We start from the raw sequence: 21,582 nt of genomic DNA on the forward strand, positions 1-21,582 counted from the left end.
TAGCTAGCCTGGCTTAGAAGGTGAAGTCAGGACTCAGTGAGAGCCCTTGTGTCAGATAAGAGGTAGGGAGTGACTGAGGAAACACACATTTACACCTACACACATGTGCATGGCACACACAAAACTGAGGAGCTCAGGGGTATGGGTGATAGAGACATGCTTATGTACATGAAGCACTGGGTACCATCTCCATCATCAAATACAAAATAAAGAGTAAGTGTATCACTGAGTTAATAACAGCTGATAGAAATAGGGAAGTCACTTCATCTCAAAGGACCCTTTATTTCAGTACAATAGTTTAAGAGTCATGCCTCAGGGGCTGGAGAGATGGCTCAGCGGTTAGGAACACTGACTATTCTTCCAGAGGTCCTGAGTTCAATTCCCAGCAACCACATGGTGGCTCACAACCATCTGTAATGAGATCTGATGCCCTCTTCTGTGTATCTGAAGACAGCCACAGTGCACTCATATACATAAAATAAATAATTTTTAAAAAGGAAAGAGTCCTGCCCCAGAACTGCTATGAGGAGTTGATTTAGGACCGGTTCTGGAACTGAGGGTCATGCAGTTCAGTGACACCTTCTGTCACCCTGCAGAAGAAAGGGTTTTATTTTCTTGCTTGCTTGCTTTTTTGTTTTGTGAGACAAGATCTCACCTTAGAGCTCAGATTGACCTGGAACTTGCTAAGTAGCTCAGATTAGGCTCAAACTCCTGGCTATTCTTCTGTCTCAGCTCCTCAGTGCTGGAATTACTGCCCTGAGTTACTACACTAGCTAAAGATGTTATAAATGCAACAATAAGTGACTTTTTCCTAGTAAAAGGCTGAGGGCAAAGCAAGGAAATGAAAATGAATTCAACATTAGTGTGTGCTGATTATTTTTTCTAAATCTCCTAAAAAATAAAAGATTACCTACAAGGTTCCCTGTGTACACTTTAGCCTTATTTAAAAAAAAAAAAAAAACTGGGGTGACTTTTGATCTACCTGGGATAATTTAGGTGGGATATTAACTGAAGTTGCAGATATAACCGAGGCCTTTCAAGGTCTCTTCCCATCCAAAGACTATAATTAACCAGAAAAAAAATTATGTACAACCTATTGATCCAAATCTGAAAATATAAATAAGTTTTGTTCTTAGCAAATAACCAAAATAAAAGTTAAGCTCCATTGACAGCTGGGTATGGTACTGGAGCCGGTAACATTAGCACTCAGAAGCTAGGCAGCAGGACAGCCACAAATTTAAGGCTAGGTTAGACCACACGGTCAACTTAAGACCAGGCTGGCCTACAGTGCGAGGTCAAACCTCAAAATAAAAACAGAAAATTAGAGACAAGCCAGTTTTGTAGAGATCATCGTTACTCCTGGTACAGGAGGAGCAGAAGATGGTAGATCACTATGAGTTCTCGCCACCCTGCTCTATCTAGTAGGTTCAAAGCTAGCTAGAGATGGACAATGAGACCCTGTCTCAAAACAAAACAACAAAATATGGTGAACAAAAGAAAACAAAGCTAAAATGTAACAAATAGTGTCTGAATTAAAAGACTATTCCTTTTCAGCCAAGCATGGTGACCCACCACATAATGGAAGCAGAGACAAGGTCTCTGTGAGTTCAAAGCCAGCTTGGTCAACACAGCAAGTTCCAGGCTGATCAGGCCTGCATAGTGAGACCATTATCCCATAAACAGCAAAGAGTATCCAGTTTTGGTTCTAGAACATTTGTCCAGCTTATGCGACACTCTACAGTTCACCACCACCACAGGGGAAGAGGAAGAAAGCAGGGGAAGGAGAAAAAGAGGGAAAGAAAGAGGGGAGACCAGTGTAAAGCAAACATTCCAAATGAGAGGTTTAGCACATGGTAGCAGTGTAACAGAAACAAAAGGCCCCACTCAAAAGCTCCTTCCTTTGAGTCTGTAGTTTGTTATTTTCAGACACACAGACAGATAGATCATCTTCAGACAACTGCATCATAAAAATGGCAATACATTACAGAGAGCACAACACAACTGTTTTCAACAGTCCCAACACGGTTAGTTATACAGGCATGTGCACAGACCTCACAGAAACAGGCATCTCATATTAAAGATATTCTTCATTTTCAAAGTTAATGTTTCTAGACTAATCTCAATTAAGCAGGAAAAATTATAAATAAAAATTTTCCTATAAGTTGCTAAAATCACTACCTACCTTGAATCTGCCTAGCAGAAGCCAGAAAATAAACCATGAACTATAAGCTTGCCCCAAGCACAGCTAACAGTTAACCCAGAGTTCACATTCTAAATTACAGACACAGACACACACACACACACACACACACACACACACACACACACACACACACACACGTTTATGATAGTCACAAACCAAAAACCTAAGTTTTGCTACATATGCAAAAATCCACCAAATTGGCAATCTAAAGTCATACAACACTGGGAAAGGAGGCTGGGCTTTTCCTTTTAGAGATAAGGTAGGTATGGCCTCTCCTTATGTTTGTTTGTCTATTTGTTTCAGACATAGTCTCTTGTAACCCAGGGTGGCCTCAGCCATACTCACGGAGGGAGACAAGGCTGACCTTTCTACCTTGGGAGTGCTAGGATGACAGGCATGCAACACCATGCAGTGCTTGGACATCAAACCCAAGCCTTCATAAATGCTAGGCAAGTCCTGTACCAAGTGAGCTACATATCCAGTCCCTAGACTAGGAGTTGCTCAGATTGTCTTGCTTGCAGTGCTGAGGACCAACCTGGCACACCATAGATGAAAGTTCCACCGCCAACAACACTTACAACCTCTTCAGGACTTCAAGATGAAAAGGTACCACTGTTTGTCTGAATGTACACCAATGAAATACCCTTGAGAACAAGACTGGAGAGATGGCTCAGTAGTTAAGAGCCTTTGGCTGCTCTTCTCAGAGGATACATGCTAGGTTCCTAGCACCTCGCAGTTGTCTGTAACAGTCACTGGGGAATCTGACTCCCTCTTATGTAATGCCCCTCTGAAGACACCAGGCATGTATGTGGTATATAGACACATGCAAGCAAAGCACCCATACACATCAAATAAAATCTAAAATAAATAAATAAATAAATTCAAGAATAGTTTCTATCCCCTGTCCCTCTGAAAAGAAATTATATTTTCACATTATCAAATATGAAATACTCATTAATATTCTTAGCTAAAGATAATCACTTTGTAATGAAAACTCATTAAAACGCTACCAAGAATTGTCCTCAAATTCTCATCTTCCCTTTAATTTCCAAAATGGTCTTCTAGGGCCAGAGAGATGGTTTGATGGGTAAAGGAGCTTGCTGCCAAGCCTGACAATCTGAGTTCAATCCCCAATACACACACATGATGGGAAGAGAGAGCCAACTTCCACAACTTGTCCTCTAACCTCCATAAGTGCTCCACATACATACAAATAAATAAATATAATTATTTTAATTAAAAATGAGCCTTACAAATCAAAAGATTCTAAAAACATCAATGTACACTTCCTATTCCATCATAAAATAGGCAGAAAGACTTCAATCTTACAGATTTTTTTCATAAAGGGTATTCATAAATCCATTATGTAATCTAAAAGATGAGTCCATTGCTCTAAAACTCCCCACAGTTCTACATCCCACCTTTCCTCAGTACTGTCTACAAATCTAGGGGGTGAGAAATTACCCATAAAAAATGTCCCACACAGAGCTGAAAGCAGCATATACACTCAACGTCCTCAGAGCTGTGACTTCAGTCTCCCACTCAGTAAACTTCCCTGGTTGGTTATTCACCCTCCCTCTCTCTCTCTCTCTCTCTCTCTCTCTCTCTCTATATATATATATATATATATATATATATATTCTTCAGTTGCTGAAAACACTTAGGCAGAAATCGGTCTGATTGATGAAAACAAAACCAAGTCATGTCTTTCTCTCCCCAATGGTGTACTCTTCAGAGAGAGAGACAAGGCTGTGGATAAGACACCCTGTCCAGCACTGTCAGTTCTAAAGCTGTTCCTCCACCCACAGAATCATCTCACTACACAGGCACATTGTAAATAAACACACTCATTTACCCTTTAGCACAACATTAGTGAAACCAAGAGGATTTCAGCACCTAAGGCTGCCAATGTTTCTACCACACAAGAACAAAATCAAGTAAAAATGGATCTCATCTTTTCAAAGTGGACATGAAAGTGGATTTTCAAGCAATGAAAGGTGGAAACTGGATCCAAGACTTCTTGAAGAGAGAAAAGGGTTTCTGGAATTTCCTTCTATTAGGGACAAAAGGACTCACAAATTCAATACACATTTCTCTTAACAAAGAAATCCTATGCTGCACCCCCACCTGGGGCCCTACTTTTCAGGGTTTACCCTTGTTTCTGGGTCCCATTTCACTCACCACATAGTTCCTTATCTTCCGCACCAAAGGCTCCCTACATTGGATTCTTCACTACAGCGTTTGTGCCCTGCCCCTTCCAGACCTTTTGGGGCACCTCAGAGCAAAGCAGCCTTCGGTTCCCACTGCTGTGCAGCCCACCCCAGTTCTACGCCCATCAGAACTCCCCAGCTTCCTTTAATCTCCTTTCTCTTCCCCTTCTCCCCATTCCATCCTTTAAATCCCAAGGCCCACCTCTTCCTTGCTCATCTCCTCGGGTTGCTTTTCAGCCAGTCTTTTGACTCCACTATCTTTACCTGGATGAACCTCTTCAATAAACAATTCCCCAGTTTCCTGTCCCAGCTCACCATCATCCCTTACACCCTGCTTCTAGCGTCCTTTCAGCGTTTTCCCTTTTCTCCCAGAACTGTCCTATTAACGCCCAGCTCTCAGCTAGCCTCCCTTTAGCCCTTCCACTGATTCTTGATTTCACCTGGTTGTGATCCAGGTCTCCTGTCTCCCCCACTTTGCAGAATTTACACCCGTCACCAGCTACTGACCCACACCTTGTCGATCCCACCCCAGCGGCTCCCAGCCCTTCCGCTCATCCCCAGCTCTGCACTAGTTCACACCCTTGTCACGTCTGGCTCTTAATCACTCTCCTCTACTCCCAACTACTACCCCGGCTCTGCTCCTTTCTTGTCTTCCACTTTCAACTCTTGTGCCCTGGCACCCCTCACCCCAACACCGCCCACCTGCCAAGCCTGGCGTCTTCCAGACCTCTGCTCCTAGCCCTGACCCCGGATCCCTCTTCCCAGCCCTGGGCTTCCTAACCTCATCCCGGGGCCAGCCTGGGTTTCTTTCTCACTCCTCTCTCCGGCTTCTAACCCTTTCTCTCCTAATCCTCCTCATCTCATACTCAGCAAACCCCCGCCCCAGCCTGCCTTCCCCTCTCTCCCCTTAAGCCTTTCACCTCAGAACCCAGACGTCGCCCACCCGCCAAAACGCAGCGTCCGCGCGCCGGGGCTTGCGCCTTCGCTGTCGCAGCCCGCCGTCCCCGCCCCGGGCGCCCCGGGCCCGCCGGCATCGCGGACCCGCCCCCTGCCGCCGCTCCTCCCGCCCGCTAGGCGCGCGCCGCCTTTGTCGCCCCTCACCCGGTGTGTGTGGGGATTTTTTTTTTTTTTTCTCCTTTAAAAGGGGAGGGCCGGCATGCCGGTGCCGCGTGTCCCCGCCTCCGAATGTCTGCGCGGACTCCCAGCCACCGCGGCCCCTCACGCCCCCCGGGCCGCCCCCTCGGCCGCTCCGCCGGCCCTCCGCCCCCTCCCCGAATCCCTCCCCCCTCTATTTACCGCCATCATCAGCACGCGCGAGCTGTCACCGGGGCGCGAGACGAGCGGGTGGACCACGCCTCTTATCGCCCATTGGCTCGCCTGCCAGAGCCCCGCCCCCAGGTCCCGCAATGCGCCAACGGCACACAACGCGGCCGCGACCCGGGGCCCCTGCGCCCTTTACGCGGGTTCGCGCCTCGGGCGAGCACCAAGTTTCGGGTCAGCGGCTATGGCGGGCCCGGGTGAAAGGCACAGACACGGCGCGAGTCACCGGCAAAGTTTGGTTGAGGCACAGAAGGGTACAGAAGAAGGTTTCTAGACAAAGAGGCTCTTAAAGGTACAGAGTCTACTGTCTGGCCCTCCTCCTTAAAGGGCCAGGCACTTTTCCGAGGTCCCCACCCCGACCTCCGCGTCCCTGATCTGTAAAGGTAGAGTTCTGCATACCCTGCGGCTTACCTTCAGTACATCTCACTGCTCCAAAGAGGCCTTTTACACTTCCGCTTATTTTTTGGTTTTCTTGTTTTTTTTTTTTTTTTTTTTTTTTTACGGTGTAGCAGCAGCCAGCGCACCTGGGGGTTCCCGAGGCAGCGTTTTGCAAGTTACTCTTGGCGCCCAGACAAACACACACGTGTGGACTTCTGCCACTGATGACTCAGGCGGCATTCAGCTGTTTTACGAAATCCTCTTCGACTGGACAGGAAAAAGTTCATCGCTCCCCAAATGGGGACTGGGAAATAAATCAGACCTAAGTGGCAATGGCCCCAAGGACTTCCGAGGGGGATAAAGTCCAATTCTGAAACAGAAAAACTCCCTTGGAAGGTAGGCAAGCTTCCTGGGTACATTGTCCAGACCTTGTGGGGAAGGGTCCCTCCAAATAAGATAAACAATGTTACAACACCCAAGACTGCCTAAGGCAGCTAAAAACATTTTTGTTTTAAGAAAAACAAGAAGAAATAAACGCGTATTGTATGTTATGGTGGCTCAAAGTTTTATGACTGTAAATATGAAGCAAAAGGCAAAAATTAAAAAATGAAGTGGATGTGGTTAAGCAATCAGGAGGCAGAGGCAGGAGAATGACTCTTAAGTTCTTATACTCTATAAATTGCATAGTGGGTTCAAGGATAAATTTGAGTAACTATCAAGACCATGTCTCAAATGTAGCAGAGGAGGAGTCCTAGGAGAGGACGGTGGCTTTGGGTTCAGTTCCCATGATGGAGGGAACCCTGCGGTGTAATTCAAGAAGTCTCAGGACTGGAGATCTCTAATTAGAGCCACAACTTAGTGCCTCTCCTTGTCTTATTTAACAGTTCTCTTTATGTCATTCTAAGTTGTACCTCCTTACATAAGTGAACAATAAAAATCTGAAAGGGTGCTTCCCCTTGTCCCCAGTTCCCAACAGCTTTCTTGGAGAAGACAGTTCTTGGTATTCCTTCCCTAACAGGGTGCTTTTCTGAGTGAGGAAGTTGTGCAAGGGAAATCATCCCACCACAGGGAGCACATCCTACATTTTTGGTTCTTGAAGTCTGTACCACCTGGGAAGTGCAAAGGAGCCTTTCCCAGGGCCTCTGAGACCCAAACTAGTTTTAAAATAATATTGAAAATAATCCGCCTTGGTGAGTTAATTCCCAGTACCCACACGGTGGCTCACAACCATCTGTAATGGGATCCGATGCCCTCTTCTGGTGTGTCTGAAGACAGCCACAGTGGACTCACAGGAGCAATAAGAGCAAAGCATGATGGCACGGAGGGTAAAGGTGCTTGCCAATAAGCCTGCCTTTCCATTCCCGTCCCCTGATGCAGTGCTAGAAAAGTAAAAGTTTTTGCAGTTGTCTTCTATCCTATGAGACGTGTGTGTGTGTGTGTGGTTTAAGGCAGAGGTTCCGGGGATTAGATGATTCAGTCTATGAATCACCACCAAGCCTGACAATCTGGATTTGATTCTGGGACTACATAGTGAAGGAGAAATGATTCCCAGACATTGTCTTCTCATAGCAACATGCGTGTGCCCAGACACACACACACTAATAAATGAATTAAAAAGTTTTAGAAAGAACGGTGAATACGATTGCTGTTGCCTTAGCACAGAAGCCAGATCAACTGTAGGGAAACCGCAGTAGCCAAGTTTTTTGGTGGCACTATATAAACACGTATATGTTTTAACACACATATATGTATGTAATGTCTCACTTAGATCTCAGGCTAAACCCTAATAACAGTTACTAGTTCTAAGTAAACATTTCCTTAGGTATGTAGGTACACACCTATGGACCAACACTTAGGTTCATTCAACAGTTCCAGGTCTATAGAGTGTAAGTCAGTCTAGGTAAATGAGTGAGATTGTCTTTAAAAAAAAAACAAAAACAATAAAAACCCAAGGAAACCCGAAATTAAATATATTTTGTTCTTTGTTGCTTTTGTGAGGCAGGGAAGATCACCTGGACATTCAGGATGGATCCGAGTCCCATAGACATAATTCCAGACCAGCCGGAGGTACATAGTAAGGCTGTGTCATAAAAACACTTGGCTGGGCAGTAGTGGCATGCACCTTTAATTCCAGCATCAGACCTCTGTGAGTACATTAAAAAGCCCCAGACAGGCTGGAGAAATGGCTCAGTGGTTAACGGCATTGTCTGTTCTTGCAGAGGACTTGGGTTCGAGTCCAATACCCACATAGGGTAGGTAGGTACTCAGTACTATCTGTAACTCCAGTCTCAAGAGATCTGATGCCCTCTTCTGGACCAGGGATGCCTGTGGTGCACACTCATATATCCAGACAAAACAGCAATCTTAGAAGAAAAAGCCAGAGACAGCATTTTCATGTTCACAAATTTCCCTCTCACCTTCTCTGCTGTATGGAAAGCCTGCCTTATTTCCACTCTACAGATTCAGCCCAAAGAACAGATGTGATTAAGTGCAGCACTAAAGCCAGCTGCCAATCAGCTGTCTCCTAAAGCAGTATCCCTTCAACTGGCAGCCCCAGCACACCTGCCATAACCCCAGCCTTGCCTTTTCTACACGAATAAAGGCTCCCAATGTTATAGCCAGCTCCAGGATAACCTTGGCTACGTAAATGTAGCAGGTTCTTTTTTTTTTTTTTTTTTGAAGCCATTATGAGCACACCTGATGTTAGGCGGAAGAGCATACATGGACTGCCACACCTGTAAAAGTCAGAACACAGCTGTAGAGTTGATCCTTTTTCTACCTTACTTGGGCTGAACTTAGATCATTAGCTTGAGAGCCTCTACTTGCCAAGCCATCTTGCAGGCCTTAAATCCCCCCTCTCTCTCTCTTTAAAGCCAGTGTCTATGTAGTCTTTGGCTATTAGAGAGCTCACTGTATACACCAAGCTGGCCTCAGACTCAGAGAACCTCCTTTCTCTGCTTCTTTTTGAACAACTCCAAAAAAAGTTCAGTAGAATTTATATCAGCCTTAAAAGTTACCCTATCTGGAGGTAGAAAGGTGGATGGCTAGGTGGTTTAGTGCATACTTTTCTAGAAAAATCCGGTTCAGTTCCAGCACCCATATCGGGTGGCTTACAGTTGCCTGTAACTCCAGCTCCAGAGATCCAATCCCCCTTTCCAGCTTCCTCGGACACTGCCCTTACATGCATACAACCAAATACACAGATGAAACCAAACATGCACACATAATTTTAAAAGTATTTTAAAGTTAGCCTGTGCTATGTGATAGGGCCTGGGACAGGTATGTTAGGAAATAAAACAATACAAGTAAGAATCTTTGCCTTGGAACTGAGGAGACAGCTTGGTCAGTGATTCTGGCTGGCACAGGAGAACTGAAGTTCAATCCCTGGAACCCACATAAGGTGAGTGGAGAGAGGAATACATGTGTGATCTCAGCAGATTCCTGATGCTTGCTGGACAACCAGTGGCTAAATCAGTAGCTCAGGGTTCTAGTATTTACAAAATGTGATAAGCATCCCTCTCTTCCCCTTAAATTTATACATATAATCCCAACTTCCATGCAACTTGAACCTTTAGGAAGTTGCATGACAACCGTGTCCTACAGTGTTCTAAGAAGCCCCATGCAGACCTGCACAGAAAGCCGGACGACACACTGGCCTTCTCAGTAGTCACAGCTCAGTTCTGGTGCCTCTGCCAGCAGAGCCATCACCTGCTCCAGTATTAGGAGGTGTTTTGCTTTCCACTCATTGACAAGGACCAAGCAAAGTACCCAAGTAGCCATTCTTTAGGCTTGATCTCATGTTTAAAGCCAGTCAACTGTGAGCTCAAATGGGAAAGAACAAACTCGAAGGGGCTGAAGAGACAGCTCAGTTAAGAGTGCTTTTGCTCTTGCAGAGGACCCGATTCCATTCCCAAAACCCACAGCTTCCTGTGACACCTTATCTAGAGGAGCTAGTGCCCTCTTCTGGCCCCTAATGGTACTGAATACTCAAGTACATACTCCCTACCTTCCAACACACACACACACACACACACACACACACACACACACACACACACACACACATACACTTTCTCAAAATCTTTAAAAAAAAAATCAAGAATGCTGGAAATGCAAGCAAGGCAACTACAAGTAGCAAGATGCTAGATTGTTTATGCTTCTCTTTATCTTTTAGAAACTGAGCCCTGAGAGACCATATTTACCACACTTAACATCTGTGTTTTCAGGCAACCAGTACAAAGTTGACCGACTGCAACAAGACCAAATACAGAACAGAAGGCCGAAACTGTAATGTTGGTAAATTTTATTGTGGGATCTAAAACACCTCAGTTTTTACAGAGCAACAATAAAAGAATAACAACAAAGGCAAGAGGAAGTAACAGGGAACAGGGATAACAGCCCAGCCAGGAAGGTGTGATGAGCTGTCCTGCCCACCAAAGCTAGGAGACAAGAATGACCAGTACCTCAGAGCAGCTGCACAGACACGAGCTGCCAAGTCTGCTTAGCTGTGCTGTGAGAACAGGATCCTCACGGACACCCTACACTTCGTATATTAACAGCTTTCCCAAGCCTGTCTACCTGCTAACTGTTTCTCTAGCAGGTGTGAGGCAGGTGAGCAATGATGTCAATGAATCCAAGGCTCAACTGAGCCAGGAAGGCAACCTAGGAAGCACCCTGAAAACACTGAGTGTTGAGTGTCAGGAACATGTGTACACAGTGATTTGAGCAACTCCAAACCCCCCCCCCCCCCAACACTCTCTCTCTTTGTCTCTCTTTTCCCAAAACGGACCTCCTGTGGTAAGGAAAGTATTCTGGGGGCAGTATAAAATAAGGAACAGTAAGACATAAGAAGCCAAGTTCCTGGTAACCTGTGGCGTTGGTTCTACTCTGGAGAACTGAATGCCTCTGAACTACTAACGAAAATAAACTGTGCAGTAAGAACCTCTGCTTTTGGTTCTGCTACAGCAATTTGGCCTGCAGGTTCACATAATTTAAAACAGTAGGAAGACGACATCAGTGTCCAAAGAATGAGAGCGACACTCTAGCAGCCAACAATCCAGTCCTGCCACCCAACCATCTCCAGGGGAGGCCAGCCACACCCTCAAGCAGAAGGGGGACTTCAGACAGCACAGGCTACAGCAAATCCTCAGCACCTGGGGACACTGACAGGGACAACCCTGTCCTACCTTTTGCCCTACAGCAGGAAAGGTCGAAGCTTTTCCATTCTTCACAATCACCACTCTTGAGGACCAGCCAAATCAGTTAAAGCATGAAGAACAGCTGTGATGGGGTCAGGAGGGAAGTCCAAAGCCCCAGAACACAAGCTACAGCTGGAACCAGCTGGGCCAGGGGCCCAGGACCCTGAGTCCAGCACGTGGTCCTTGGCAGAGGTGACAGAGCCCTGGTGACAGGTGGGCAGCTGCCAGTCACTAACGGATCCCAGCCACTGGCACTTGCTGCTGTTTTCGGATCTTGTTGAAGAGTTCCATGTACTGTATCATGGTATCTGCTGGCCCATACACCGAATCATGTCTGTTCCCAAATACTGTGGGCACCCCTGGCGTGTGGCTACCTAGAAAACTCTGTAGGAACTCAAGAAGGAGGCTCCAGCAGTCACTAGCCACCACACAAGGGCCATACTCCACCTGGGACAAGAGAACAGACAGCAAGAGTGAGGACAAGGATGAGCTCGCTTTCTCCCCTCCTGTCCCTGAGACCGCTCAGTCACAAAGTGAAACCATTAGACAATGTTGGCCTGCGAGGGTCCTTTCCTCTACCTGAGATGCTTCCCAGACTCTTTCCTCTGGTTTTCCTTTGTGACAGGATGTAAGTGGGGAGCTCAAGCTGGCCTCAAGCTCACAACCTGGGTTCTAACCCTAGGTGCTGAGACAGTGAGCATGCACCTTGGCCTCCTCTATCCACCGCTCCACAGGTTTCCATTAGTCAGCAAGACTTTCAACAGCCTGCTTCCCCGAGCCAAATGCCTTCCTAAACTCACTTCAGATGTCTGTGTTTCAGCTTTGCTTGCTTACTAAATGATACATTTTCAGAAGGGAGGCCCTGCAAGCTTCTATCTTGTTTTGTTTCTAAAATGTCAATTAATGACAGACGACAGGCTATGGACTTTCTAAAGCTCTCTCTCCACAGTCTCCGTGTTACTTCCAGTACCTACATATTAGGTTCAAAGTTGAAGCCATCAGCCAGTAAAGATGCTTGCCACCATGCCTGACAGCCTGAATTCAGTCCCAGGACCCACGTGGTAGGAAGAGAACTTGATTGCTCCGCATCCACAATGAGCAAGTGTAAGTTTTTTTTGTTTTGTTTTGCCTTTTTTTTTTTTTTTTTTTTTTTTGACTAAAAACTAGACAAAGGCATCTCCTACGCACATTCTTAATCACCATGACAGCAGACAGATGCCAAAGGGAAAGATGGTTTTGTTCCACAGCTCTGGAGACCTCTCATGAAACACACTAAGGAGAGGCATGTGGGCACATGACTGACAGCCCACCTCAGACATCCTCAGAAAGCTTGTGTTCCAGCCCTTCCTGGAAAGGGTGTTGGTCTCACTCCCCTGTGCTCATGCCTTCGGCCTCCAGCAGCTGGGGCTCTCTAAGCATTTTTTGTTGTGAACCCCCGTCAGTCCCAGGCTAGAGAGTGAACAGCTGAAGAAAAGACAGATAAACTCAGAGCAGGCTGGGCAGCTAGATGCTCAGAAGTTAGATCACTTGCTGCACCCACATGGGCTAACAACTTCAAAAAAGTCCTTGGCTCCAATTCCAGGGCATCAGATAACCTCTTTTGGCCTCTGTGAGCACTGTACCCATGTAGTACACAGACATACATGTAGACAAAATACCTACACACACACACACACACACACACACACACACACAAATCTCCTACATGGATATACATATATATGTTTGTTTTCTTTTTTTGAGCTGGGGAGATAGCATTATATTGGTACAATGCTTGCTTTGCCTAGCAATCACAAAGGCCTGTTCTACATCTCCAGCACCATACAACCCAGGCATGATTTATCAAGTTTATCATCCTTGGCTACAGAGTAACTCCAACACATGAATCACCCCTCCGCCCCCGACCCCATTCCTCCCACTGGACCCAAAAAAAAAAAAAAATCAGTCAACCAAAAAAGGATCCCTATAGCAGAGGCATGGGACAATACTATCTGAGTCTATCTGAATTAAGCAGGGCCCAGAGCATACCCTGCTTGTCCTTCACCAAGGTCTTACCTCCACAGAGATGCCACGGGCACTGGGCCCCATTGTGACGGTGCCCACCTTTACCAGGAAGTCACAATACTGGTAGCGAGTGCCCCGGGTCTCAATCTTGCTGGCCTTGGCACTCTGGAAAAAGCCCTTGAGCTTCACCATGAGCACGTCGAAGTTGGTGTCAGCGATAAGGCAAGGGCCATTCTCAAAGAGGGCAAAGCAGCTCAGTGGGTACTCAGAGTTATGCATCACGTACATCAGCTTCCCAGCCTGGCCTGCAAGGTACAGACAGCCCACTAATGATCAGGACTTTTGACAACACACCGCAGGATAGGTGAGCTGCACCAAACAAGGTCAGATGGCAGTTTGGTACCCTGGCAGCCTAAGAGGGGAAAGAATCCTAAATGGTACCCTTTTCCAGAGATGCTGGGTAACTGGAAAAGCCAGCCATATGACAGAGGCCACACATACCTGAAGAGCACCAGGGAATTCTCAGGTGATAAGAGCTCTGTGGTAAGGTCATTAAGGGCTATTTTATCATGATAATTAGTAATCCATAGAGAGACTCATATATTATCATCTAGAGTTTTAAAAAACAAAAACCCATAAGGGCTGGTGGTGTTGCTTGGTAATAGATACTGGCCTAGTCCTGAGCTCCAGCCCCAGAACCTCAAACATCAAACAGAACTAACAACATCTGCATGCCTTTCTAGACCCTGTCAATGCTGCCTTTGAAATGTAGGTGCTCTGAGAGAGGCTTTGCAATAGGAGCCTGTGAACAGTAGCCTAGGACAGTAGACCACTGTCAAGTCGAGCCCAGTGTTCTCTGCCTTGCCTTTAAAGGCTGGTAGTGGCTGAGACAGCCAGGAGAGCTATGGAGAACTTGGGCACTAGGCTTTGAAGCTGTACTCTCAAGCTCCCTTCCACTTTCTGAGAAATGAGTTTCCTCATTCTAATTGTTTGATTTGGTTTGAAACAGGGTCTTGTTATCTTACCCAGGCAGGCCTGCGGTGTGACTAACTCCTAATGCTGGAGTTCGAAGTGTGTCCGAAAGCTGGCTCCATTTCCGTGTTGCTTGCTTTGTGGTGCTACAGATGGACCCCTACATGCGCCTCAGAGTGTTGCGCATGCTCAGGTAGTGCTCTCCACTCAACAGCCCTAGCCCACTCACTCACTCCACTGGTGTTCTAGACTCCTTGTCTTTTTTTTAAGATGGGGTCTTACTAGGGATCCCTGGATACTCTGGAATTCTCCATGTAGACTAGGCTGGCCTCAAACTCAAGAGATCCATTTGCCTCCTAAGTGCCGAGACTGAAGGCGTTCAGATACCTGGCTCTTCACCTTTTTTTCCTTCTGACATTTACTTGTGTGTGTGTGAGGCGGGGGGTATATGTGTACATCATAGCATTTATGTGGAGGTTAAAGGACCACCACTCCAAATCAGTTCTCTCCTGGGGACCAAATTCAGGTCATCAGACTTGGCCTCAAATGCCTATACCTGGGGAGCCTTCTTGCCTCTACAGGCTTTCTCCAAGAAGGGAAAGCTACATTTGGTTACACAGTGAAAGACAAAACATGAAAACTAAAATTCCCCTTAGACACTACAAGAGAGAATAGATGACCACAATTCGAAAAACTTACTATATACTTAAAACCCTCCCTCCTCAAACTCTGCCTGCTCCCCCTCGCCTCATGTCCTCTATTTTCTTAATAACTAACTGAGTCTAATTAGGACTATCTCTACATGCATAAGTGTGAGGTCACCATCTTGGTTTTTGACAGGGCCTCTGACTGAACCTAGAGCAAGAGTGTCTGGCCAACACACCAGAGATGATCTTCTTGTCTCTATCTTTTCAGCTCTGGGATTAGTCATGTGCTACCGTGCCCAGGTTTGGTTTATTGTGGTTTTGTGGTGTTGGGTTTTTGTTTTGTTTTGTTGTTGTTGTTTTTTAAGATGGGGTATCATTATGTAGCTCTAGCTGGAATTCTGTACTGGAACTCAGTATGTAGACCAGGCTGGTCTCAAACTCACAGAGACCCTGCCTTTGCCTCCCAAGTGTCAGGATTAAAGGTTTGTGCAACTATGCCTGGCTTACACCCAACTTTTAAAGTGGGTTCAAAGAATACAAACTCAAACTCTTTTAAGTCTTGCATTTACTAACCTAGGCCATTTCCCTAGCCCTCTAAAGACCCCCACTTTTAAAATACATTTTATTTGTGTTGTGGGGCAGGGACACATATGATTCAGAGGGAGACACTTGGGAATGTGTTTTCTTCTTCCACTAAGGAGTCCACAACGTAAGTCAAAAGTGGTTTGAGCCTATGATCCTAGCACTAGGGATGTTGAGGCTGAGGATGGAGGAGAGCTTCCTAAGGACACACAGTCTCTAATAAGCATCATACAGAAGCTCAGGAGTTCTCAAGAGGCTCATGCAGTATAACTGCCTCAAGTTTGAGGCAGGCCTAGGCTACACAAGACCCTGTCTGAAAACAATAAAGGATAGGACAGGCAAGATAACTCAATGGGTTAAGGCTTTGCCCCCAAGCCTGACAACCTGAGTTCCATCTCTGGGACCCATATGAGGGAAAGAAAACCTTAACTTCTGCAAGTTGTCCTATGACCTCTACTCCCTTGTTAGGGTACATTTATATACACACATGTATATAGGGCATATATTCATACACATAAAAACACATGAAATAAAAATATAAAAAATAAATGTACAAGTCTACGTTTAAAACTGTGAGTGGGGCCTGGCAAGAGAACTCAGGGAGAACCTAAATTCTAATGCCCAAAACCTAAGGAAAAAGCCTGGAAGGCTACACATGCCTGTGATTCCAGCATTGGGGAGCAGAGGCAGGTGGACCCTAAGAGTTCACTGGCTAGTCAGATATCCAAAATGGCAAGTTTCCAGTTCAGAGAGAGACCCTGTCTCAAGGCAACCGGGCAGAGAGCCATAGAAGAAACTACCAATGCAAAACACCCAATGTCCTTGTCTAGCCCCCACAGGTGTGGGCATGCACAAGCTCTTACACCCATGATCAAGTGCACACCTCCCCCACACCAAAACAAAACCACCCGTGCACAAATAATTAGGGCTCATTTAGCAAGTAAAGGTGCCTGCTGCTGAGCCTGATAAAACTTGAGTCTCTGGGAGGCCCATGGAGGAACACAGTTTAGACTCCAGAAAGGGGGAATCTGAAAACTTCATAGCCATGCCGAGGCAAAACCAACCATACACATGTGTAACACACACAGAAATAAACCCAAGATCATTAAGAAAGGTCTGGTAATGACATCCCTGCCTAGGACGTATAAAGACCTGGCTCCCCCCCCCCACCCCCCAGCACCAGGTAAACTGTATGGTAATGCTATAATCCTAGCACTAGAGAGGTGGGAGCGGCGTCAGAAACTCAAGGTCATATCAGCTACAGGCAAGTTCAAAGCTAGCCTGAGCTACACAAAACCTCTCACAAAAGCCTAACTAATAGAAAATAAATCTTTAAAGAGCGATGACCTGAAAGACCAGAAATCTAAGCAGCCAGCATAAGATGAAAGGAAAAACAAGACGAGAAGGAGGATGCAGAAGAAGAAATTCTGTCCAGCAGGGGAAGAAAGATGGTATTCATAGCAAGAACCAGCCGGTAGTGGCTCACACCTTTAATCCTAGTACTTGGGGAGGCAGAGGCAGAGGCAGGTAATCTCTGAGTTCAAGGCCATCCTGGTCTACAGAGCCAGTTGCAGGATAGCCAGGGATACAGAGAGAAACTCTGTCTCAAAAAGCAAAAACAAAAGAAACAAACAAAAGAGCTTACAAGAGGCTGGTGAGATGGCTCTGTGGTTCTGATCACTCACTGACCGTTTTGTCCCACCACCCACATTGAGTTACCCACAAGTGCTTGTAACTCCAACTCCAAGGGACCCTATGTGCCCTTCTGGCCTCCACAGGTACCCATCCACAGAAATAAAAATTTAAAAGCCCTGTGTAATGGTGCACTTTTAGTCCCGGGAGATCTCTGTGAATTTAAGGCCACTCTGGTCTACATAGAGAGTTCCAGGACAGCTAGAGCTACACAGTGAGACCCGTCTTAAAACAAACAAAATTATATAAATATAAATAAATCATTTTTTCTTTTTTTACAAGGTTGGGGAGCCAGCCGTTCAGTGCCTTCCCTCTCCTGCACTGGCCTCTCTGCTGCCCCCTGCTGAACTCAGCAGGCTCTGCACTGAGCCTCCAGCTTCCATCCCTTCTGTCTGCACTGCCCAGTCACACTTTTTGACTCTGAAAAATCCAGTTTAAAATATGTCATCCCTCAGAGTTACTTAAAGATGATCTTATTCTGTCTCAGGTCCACATACTCTAATTACATACCTGTATCACACTTCATCAAGTTGTACTGCCTTGGAATTTCTCAAAAGCAAATAAAGCCTGTGTAAGTAGGAAGGGGGATTGCTGGGGATTGAACCCAGGGCCTTGCATAAGTATTCTACCACTGAGCTACAACTTCAGCCCTGGAACACTGATTTTTAACATTTTGTTTTTGTGTATAACTGTTTTGCTCTCATGTGTGTCTGTGCACCACCTGCACAGCAGGTATCCAGAGAGGGCACTAGGATCTCCTAGGACTACAGTTACAGATGGCTGTGAGCTGCCACGTGGGTGCTGGAAGTCAAACTCAGGACGTCTGGAAGATCTGCCAGTGCTTAACTGTTGAGGCTTCTCTTCAGCCACATCGCTCCTTTAACGAAGTGCTTCCTGTTATTGTGTACAATTTTCGTTTCCCCAGAAGTGCTCTCAGTCTCTAGCCCAGGCTGGCCTTGAACACAAACTCAGTTCCCAGCACCCATATTGGGTAGCTTATAACTACCTGTAACTCTAGCTCCAGGGAATCAGACACCTCTAGCCTCCATAAGCACCCACACTTTTGTGTATATAGTTATACAAAGGGACACACATGTACTCAAAAACAGGTTTATAAACAAAGATGGTCAAACTGAAAACTGACCACCATAGTCAGAGACGAACCAAGAATGAATGAGTTCACACCCTGCCTCGTTCAGGACTGCTACCCTTGGCTGAAAAGCAAACAGAAGCCATTAACAAATATATGAGGAACTCTAAGCCAGGTTCCACCCATCTGATCACAGACATCTACTGACCTTGGCTGCCCAGGGTGGAGGCAGCTGTGTGGTAAGTCTCACAGTCCACACAGAATGTTCCTTGTTTCTCTGCTCCAAGCATCTCCAATTTCTTGGTAAGGAGCTCCACTGTCTGCTGGACACTCTTGCCCTCAGCCACAGGCATCTGGGACACACTGCAAAACAGAACCTCAAGTCAGCAGTGTCTGGAGACACATCTTCTGACTAAGCCACTCAATTCCCCAACAGGTAACAGATGAACAGGGTTACTTTAGCCAACTCTGATCCCTACCTGTCATACCTGATAAAGGGCCTACAGTCCCTAAGAGTTCCTGTAACAGGCAGAGCACAGGCCTCAAGTGTCTTACCCTGGGGCAATAAGCTTTCCCACACCAGCATTCCCCAAGTAAGGCATGTGTGTTAACATTTAAGTGAGGACTCTAGGTAGTCCACACCTAATTCAGACTCACGAAATTGTAGTGACTGGGATTGATGGTGTATTATTATTAATCACTGATTATCTGTTGGAAACAAGGCTGCCCACAGCGCACACAAAGATGATCTTGAGTTCACTACATTAGCCCAAGCTGACCTCATTGTTACAGCAACCCTGTCTCAGTCTCTCAAGTGCTGGAATTGCAGGAGTACATTAGCCTGAGCCCTATTTCTTAAACTCCTGATTATGTCTGTGAAATTCTATATTTAACGGAGGTGTGGATAAAACAGCTGGGCAGGACAACACCTCCCCTCTTTCCTGACAATGTAACCAACCCCCTCATGCTCCTGTCACCATGCCATCCCTGTTGTGATGCTACAAATCATGAGCCAGATTAACCTATCATAAGGTGCCTTTGTCAGGTACTCTGTCACAGGAGACTGGTGGATAATGTTCTGAAATCTGGCTCCTCAGCTGTGCTCTTTAACCATCCTCCTAGGGATGTGGTGACCTGCATGTGTATGTATGTGTGTGTTTGTTGTTGGTGGTTGTTTTTAACTGTATAAAAAAGTCAAAGCTTTTTCTAAACTACTGTTTTAAAAGCCTTGTGTTAATTTATGATCAATTAATTAGAAAAATCTATTAAGGGAGAGTCCCACTGTTATTAAAAACTGCTCCAATTACTAAACTGACACTGTGACAGGCATTCCGGAATTCTGGGAAAGTTGAACTGACACTAGTAAGCAAGGAGCCCTTTTCCCAGGGACTGCCTTCTCTGTATACAAAGAACTCAGGGTGGGCAGGCATTGGTGGAGCACTTCTGTAATCCCAGGGTGCAGGAGGCAGAGGCAGGTGATTCTAAGTTACATACCAGCCTAGGCTACACAGCCCAGAAAGGTGGGCACGGTGGATCTCAATGACTGCAGTGATCTATTTTCACTGCTGATAGGCACTCATTACAGTAGAGAAGAAGGTGGGATGAGGCTCCCAGCGTCAACTTTGGCAAGTGCAGTTACTAAAAAGCCTGCAAGAGTCAGCTTTCCTTTCACAGAGCAGATTTGTGGCCCCTGACTTCCCACACATTGGCCTCCAAGCTTCTTTAACTGGAAAGAGGCGCAGCACTACCAAGATTTTAAGTGAAGAGGACTAGTACTTTGAAATCAGTACCTAGAAAAGCACAGTGCCCAAACTTTACCAACTGCCTTGTTTTTTTTTTTTTTTTTTTTCAAGTGAGACTTAAAACATGTTTAAGATAAAAATCGATCAAAACTGTCTCAACCTGAGAGAGTGGGATGTCTGGCTGAGAGTCTGAATGGTTGTGCTGTTGACCAGCCCGGATCGAATTTAAAATACGTGATGTTGGAAAAGGCAAGAAGATTTTTGTTCAGAACTGTGCCCAGTGCCACACTGTGGAAAAGGGAGGCAAGCATAAGACTGAACCAAATCTTCATGGTCTGTTTGGGTGGAAGACAGGTCAGGCTGTTGGATTATCTTACACAGATGCCAACAAGAACAAAGGCATCACCTAGGGAGAAGATACCCTGATGGAGTATTTGGAGAATCCTAAAAAGTACATCCCTGGGACAAAAAATGATCTTCGCTGGAATTAAGAAGAAGGGAGAAAGGGCAGACCTAATAGCTTATCTTAAAAAGGCTACTAATGAGTAATTTTACTGCCTTATTTATTACAAAACAAATGTCTCATGACTTTTATTGTGTACCATAATTTAATTCATACACCAAATTCAGATCATGAATAGCTAACAATGTTTTTGTTGGACCGTCCTGATTTAAGTAAAACTGACTGGTGGTAACGTGAAAAACAACAACAACAAAAAAAGTTTCAACCCCAGTGGTGGTAGCACACGCCTTTCATCAGAGCGCTCAGGAGGCAAAGGCAGGCGGATCTCTATGAGTTCAAGTGCGGCCTGGTCTACAGAGTGAGTTCCGATCTCCCAAAGCTACACACAGAGAAACCCTGTTCGAAAAACTGTCTAAAACATGTAGGAAGTGGTTCATAAATAGTTAATATGCCCGATACCTGGATCTCCAAACTCCCAACGGCTCCTTCACCTACCTCTGTCACTAGCCCCAATATCTTAAAGTGGCCAATTCAAAGTCTGGCTGCTATAACTTCAAGTAAAATATAGAAGTCACTTTCTCCTCGCGCCCCCTTTTATCTCTTCCTGCGAATTAACTCCTAATCTAGAAACCCTATGTCTAACCTTTGGGTCCTACTCGCGACGGTACAAGGCCTCAAGGACAGGAAGGGGTACCAAGAAAAAGAAGGTACAACAACTTTTGGCGGGTTCTTGGGATGAAGTGCTCGCTTTGCCAAAGTGGTGTGTCTGGAAAGGGAGAACCCGCACACGGCGTCCCCTGACCCACACAACCCGAGGACATGTTGGTCAGCCCTCGAGGAACCGAGAACCTCGGTCAAAATCCCCTTCCCCGGGCCATTACAGATTCACAGACACCTTCACGACTCCATGCTCGGCCCTCACAGAGGCCCTTTAAGTCCTACCATGTCACTCCCATAGCGAAGGTTCAAAGGTGGCACCCCTAAACACTCGAAGTATCCAGACCTTCACACGAGCTGCAGCCCCCTAAACACAGGAAGCGGTCGTTGACCGGCCTCCGGAAGTACGTAAATACTGAGCGCC

At 45.9% G+C, this 21,582-nt stretch overlaps 1 protein-coding gene and 1 pseudogene across 2 annotated transcripts; one reads left to right on the forward strand and one right to left on the reverse strand.

Moving 5' to 3' along the window:
* Positions 1 to 10,399: 10,399 nt before the first annotated feature.
* MED20 (mediator complex subunit 20) lies at positions 10,400 to 21,555 on the reverse strand. Its single transcript, XM_080916818.1, has 4 exons — positions 21,444 to 21,555; positions 18,505 to 18,659; positions 13,365 to 13,618; positions 10,400 to 11,756 (listed from the first exon to the last, which is right to left on the reverse strand). Exons 1-4 carry the CDS (start codon positions 21,455 to 21,457, stop codon positions 11,541 to 11,543), a joined length of 639 nt encoding a protein of 212 aa, XP_080772944.1. The 5' UTR covers positions 21,458 to 21,555; the 3' UTR covers positions 10,400 to 11,540.
* LOC308420857 (cytochrome c-like) lies at positions 19,898 to 20,587 on the forward strand (annotated as a pseudogene). The gene is made up of 2 exons: positions 19,898 to 19,925; positions 20,252 to 20,587. The product of its transcript is annotated as a cytochrome c-like (transcript).
* Positions 21,556 to 21,582: the final 27 nt, after the last annotated feature.

The sequence above is a fragment of the Micromys minutus genome, assembly GCF_963924665.1.
Source record: "Micromys minutus genome assembly, chromosome: 5".
Lineage (NCBI taxonomy): Eukaryota > Metazoa > Chordata > Mammalia > Rodentia > Muridae > Micromys > Micromys minutus.